General features: G+C 38.8%; 1 protein-coding gene across 1 annotated transcript in view; it reads right to left on the reverse strand.

Annotated features, from left to right (window-relative positions):
* Positions 1 to 2,377: 2,377 nt before the first annotated feature.
* The window catches only part of LOC114062227 (contactin-1), a 154,776-nt gene continuing 151,677 nt past the window's right edge, over positions 2,378 to 5,476 (reverse strand). The window contains exons 21-23 of the mRNA XM_027893446.1: positions 5,367 to 5,476; positions 3,790 to 3,902; positions 2,378 to 2,647 (exon numbers count right to left, since the gene is read on the reverse strand). Of these exons, the coding sequence (XP_027749247.1) occupies positions 2,378 to 2,647; positions 3,790 to 3,902; positions 5,367 to 5,476 (493 nt within the window). The remainder of the gene's footprint in view (positions 2,648 to 3,789; positions 3,903 to 5,366) is intronic.

Below are 5,476 nucleotides of genomic sequence, written 5' to 3' on the forward strand. Positions count from 1 at the left end.
GGTCCAGAGAAGAGCAACGAGGCTGGTGAAGGGACTTGAGCACAAGTCCTATGAGGAGAGGCTGAGGGAGCTGGGGTTGTTTAGTCTGGAGAAGAGAAGGCTTAGAGGTGACCTCATCACTCTCTTCAACTACCTGAAGGGAGGTTATAGCCAGGTGGGGGTTGGTCTCTTCTGCCAGGCAACCAACAATAGGACAAGGGGACATGGGCTCAAGCTCTGCCAGGAGAGGTTTAGGTTAGATGTTAGGAAGAAATTCTTTACAGAGAGGGTAATCAGGCATTGGAACAGCCTACCCAGAGAGGTGGTGGATTCACCATGCCTGGAGGTTTTTAAGCAGAGATTGGATGTGACCCTTAGTGCCATGCTATAGTAATTGGAGTTGGATCAGGGGTTGGACTTGATGATCTTGGAGGTCTTTTCCAACCCAATCTATTCTATGATTCTATGATTCTATGTCCTAAAGACAGCAGTTGACTCAAATTTTTTGCAGCTCATAAAATATGCCAAAAGTGATTGTCAGAGTGTATGATAATATCCACAAGGTATTTTTAAAGTGGTTGACTCAGTACCCCAAAACATTCTCACAGAACATGGTGGACACAACTAACATGTATGTTACATTGATTAAGAATTCAGTCACTGGCAGATTTTAACACACAACTACTGAAGAATGGTCACTGAATTGCTAGTGCAATTGCACAGTGAACAGCAGTACACTGAAGATAATCCAATGTTCTTCATCAAAACCAGAAGTAAACACTTAAGGAACCAAAATGGCAAAGTAGTGACAACAACACATTCATAAAAATTGAGACAGCATGGGAACTTAACCAATTCAAACCAATTGTCCTTTGTCATAGTCACATGCAAAATTATACACCAAGGAAAAAGAAGACATGAAACTTTCATGGCAGAGATAAGGCTGAGGCACTGTATCTTGGAAAACAAGGATTATAGGAAGGATTTAGAGTTACTGTTGGATAAACAAGATGAACAGCATTTTATAGCCAAGTGCAAGGCAACAAATGGCTAATGAAAGCCTTTCATGAATAATTCTGGGAGTAGTTAAGTGTAGGAAAGTGAGACTATCTCTGCAGACAGCAGAATTTAAACAGTGCATATAGTTATAGTGTCTACAGTCCTAAAAGAAGTCTCAGAAGCTGGATAGGTGAAGAAAAGAGCTGTTGAAATTATTAAGGAACTAAAGAATTTGTTATGGAGAAATTCAAGGCTCAAGTCTGTTTAACATTTAATTAGTATCATTGGCTGGTATATATACATTTCTCAATGGGAAGAATGTATCAGACACAAAAAGACTCTTTAATCTAACAGAAGTTATAAAAGGAAACAAAGGCCAGACTCCCAAACCAGATAAATATAGGTAATAAACTTAGGTAAAAAAATGTCATCAATGCAGGTCATTAATCGTTAGAACAAAGATGCAAAGATGCTTCATACAAGCAAAAAATGGTGATACCCATGAGTTCACACTAAGTGATATAAACTGTACATAATATTGAAAACCTGCAGATGGGAGGTCTACTCCTTTAGTAATTGTCAGCTTCCCTCAGATAATACAGCATAGGCATTGCTTTTTTAAAAAAGCCACAATAATGGATGGTTGCATTGCTTGTGTGAAAAGAATATTGTTGATGTTTAATCCTTACTATTCCCTAAATTAATTTTTTTAATTAAAAAGACAAGAACGCAATGCAAGTGTTCGAACCATAACCTTGAAAAGACACCATCCAAGTTCTTGATGTCTATTCATATGTTTTACTTCATACACTGTGTGCCAAGGCACACTACTACTTAAAAAACAAAACTAACAGGAAAGAGATGTGCAGACCATGTCTGAGCTTGTATTTAGGGTCAACACTGAGCATAGTCTGAATCATCCCAAGCCATGCTCCCTTCTCTTCTTTACCAGTCATCCAGACCACTCTGAAGTTGAGCATGTGGAGTTGTTTATTTATCATTTTTATGTTACAGACCCCTTTTTCACTGAGAAGTGGAACTTCCCGAGCAAGTGGTCTACGGATCACTATGGACCAGTCCTTTTCTCTATTACTTTCCTCTTAGTGGCAGTTGACAAAGGAATGAGATACAGAGGCAACAGGTGCAAGGAACAATAGGGTTATTGCAAACTGACACGTAGATCCTGAGGCCTGCACCATGTAGTTATCCTTGTAAGATACTTCTAGAAGCGGTAGCCTAACCAGGGGCACTAGTAGAAGCAGTCTGGTACTTGGAAGATTGGCAGTGCTTCCAGGAATAAGCTGGACTGCTATTGAAGAGTCCTGTGTATGCTCAGTCCTGAGAAATATTTTAAGACAAGCTCCTATTCTCAGTACAGTCACCACTGAAGGGCTACCTCTCAAATTTTGGATGTGAATGGTGTGCCCATCTCTGGATAGCATGCAAGAGGAAAATATTCAGTCCAATATTTCCAAGGAGTGTGGGATAGAAGAAGGGATGTTATCTGCTCACCTGAAATTTTTATTTGAGCTACTTCTCCATCTCCTCCTTCACTGTGTGCTCGGACCTCAACAACATATTCACCGTCACTGGGGACTGGCACCTCTATTGTGTGCTTTCCAGTTGAAAACAACTTGCCTTCATGTTGTCCATCCGGCCTATAAAGTACCTAGGAAAGTCACAGTAGATATAGTTATTGAAATGCTACATTTCCATGAAGACACAGTTATGTTTGTACAGTGTGTCAATGAAAAAGTATTAAGTTTTTATTTACACATGAAACCTATATACATATATATATCAAAACTTACTGGTTGATATTACTTTTTCCATTTATACACGGGGTGAATCTAGACAGGATGTTTCTTCATTATTTTCTCTGTTACAAAATTATGCCACCTTTCAAAAGATAATTTTAGTACTTATACTCAAAATAAGTAATTAAATAAGTAATTAAATGATGGATAATATTACAGGGCAGCAAAGAACATCAAACAAAAATATGAGAACGTAGTTGGGTTTTCTGACATAAAATTTATAACAATTTAAATAAATGAAACAATCATATATTTTATTAACTATCAATGATGTTAAACTATTGCAAATGTGATGGTATACGTCTTGTGGGACCTTGAGAAAAGATCTCAATTCCTTCTGGAAAAATCTCTGTGAAACACTGTCAGCAATCCCCAGGAAGGAGTTCAGCTTCTCAAGCACATTTGTGCACGTAGAACATGATACTAATTTTCTTACTGCCCATCAAGCAGCAAAATGAAACAGGAATTAATATTTGAAGGTTTCTATATGCCCTATAGTTAGTATATACAGTTGCTCCAGTTATACAGCAACTGCATCTAATGACATTAAAGGTCTCTTCCCTTCCTCTACCTTCCCAGACTTTAAAGACCTCATGTTCCAGGAACTGTACCTTGCATGGAGATGGGAAAGAAAAGCTGAAAGAAACAATGTATAGTAGTATAAAGCATCCAACTTTTTTAAGCATTATTTTAAGCCAATAGACAATAAATGTGATCACAAGGGAAATGAGATTGCTGCAGCTGCTGCTATGAACCTTCCCATAATATGGCTTATCACCCAAATGAATTTCAGTGCCCCAGTGTTTTCTCATAATACTGACTAAGCCCATTGGTTTTGCCCTAAGCCTACTGGATGGCTGTGATTGCTGAGCATGATACCTTCATCTTATGCATTCAGCTATGTATGTGTGATTAGGTACAAAGATATGCACAGTCTACAAAATGCACACCATGTAGCACAAACAAAGATAAAAAATATGTTCAGATATCATACTTTGTATCCTTCAACTGCAGACTCATTTGACATTGCCTTCACGTGATCCCAGGTGATGATGTACCTTGAACCAGACCTTACGGAACTGATAATTCTTGGACGTTGGCTTGGAGCTGAAAAGCAACATATGTGTAATGTAAACTTAAATGAGATTTCATAAATGTTCAATGACGTTGCTATTAAGAAATGTAAAAATATAAGAAGGGAAATCAGGCTGACATTTATATGAGCAAGGAATAGTCTTCTTCCTGGAATGAACTGCTACAGCTCAAGCCAGGCAATTTTGGATCGCTTGTGCAGTGGCTGCTTTGTGGGTTTGCCTTTCTATGTTGCGAGAACAGAAGTGGCCAAAATTACCCTTCACTATGTTGCTGGCCATGGCATGCAACTGTGTTCAGAACCTCCCAGAAATGTGGCTTAGGTCATATTTATTCATGGAGATTAAATATTAAATGAAGTATTTACAGGCTTTTCTACAGCATTTAACTCAGTTCTGTAGAAATAGAAGTACCCCTCTGCAGAAACCATTAATTATCATTCATACAATAAGCTTATAAAATGGACCTTTTCTCAACACAAATGAACCCTGCAGGTGAAAGCTCCATAATACTCTTTTTAATACTCTCTTTACTGACAGAAATTAGTTATATGTATTTTTAGCCCATGTAAGTGTGTTTTAAATATACAAGATATATTTCTTAAATTGTTCAATCAATGCTAGTACTAGGTATCATCATTAAGTAAGGAGCAATATTCAGAAACCTGTTACGGTATGTAAATTCTAAGGTGTGATTCAGATTGCCCACTTTTAAAGGATGCCTAATCCTGCTCCTCCACTGTTAATGAAAATGGCAGTTTGTCACATTCTGATCTTCAGAATCCTTCTTGCTACTGACTGAACAGAAAGACAGAGAACTGCTGCCTACAATAGCTGGTTACAACTGTTCATCATTTGGAATATCATGTCCAGCTTTGATATCCCCAGTACTAGAAAGACACTAGTAATCTTGAGTAAGGCTACTAACCTGGTGGGGAGTTGGAGCACTGGACATGTGAAGGGAGGCTGAGAGAGATGGGCTTATCCACCCTGGCGAAAAGTCTGCTTTAGAGGAGACCTAAGAGTCCCTTATCCTTACCAGGGGGGATATCAAGAAGGATCAAGACTCATCAAAACAGTAGGGAAAAAGGATGATTAACAAAAAGGCTCAAATTTGATTTAAAAGGGTCTTAGACTAGATGCTCAGAAAAAGATGGGCAGCGGAACAGGTTTCTCAGAGGGGTTGTGAGTCTCTATCCCTGGAGGTTTTCAAGATCCAGCTGGGTAAATCCCTGAGTAACCTGATGTGAGCTTGCAGTTGACCCTCCTATGAACCTATAATCTCAGCGTCTCCACTGTCTTTTGTAAGATATGCACATTGTTACATGGCAACAAAAGAGAGGAAGGAGAACCTTAGCAGAAATTTTCAGACAAAGAACCAATACCCTGTGTAGGGAGAATATTCAATATATGAATAACAAGCCATGTTTGAAAACATGACGAACATGATTGCACCTAACCTAATGTTCCATTTACTTACGTGCTTTCCTGGTAACGACGTCGATGGTGCTGCTGGGGGGTCCATAGCCTGCACTATTGAAGGCAGAAACATCTACATGGTAGCGGGTGTTAGGCTTCAGGTTTTCCAGT

This window comes from Empidonax traillii, unplaced genomic scaffold (assembly GCF_003031625.1).
Source record: "Empidonax traillii isolate 1590-97213 ecotype Southwest subspecies unplaced genomic scaffold, ASM303162v1 scaffold388:size1278207, whole genome shotgun sequence".
In the NCBI taxonomy this organism is placed as follows: Eukaryota; Metazoa; Chordata; class Aves; order Passeriformes; family Tyrannidae; genus Empidonax; species Empidonax traillii.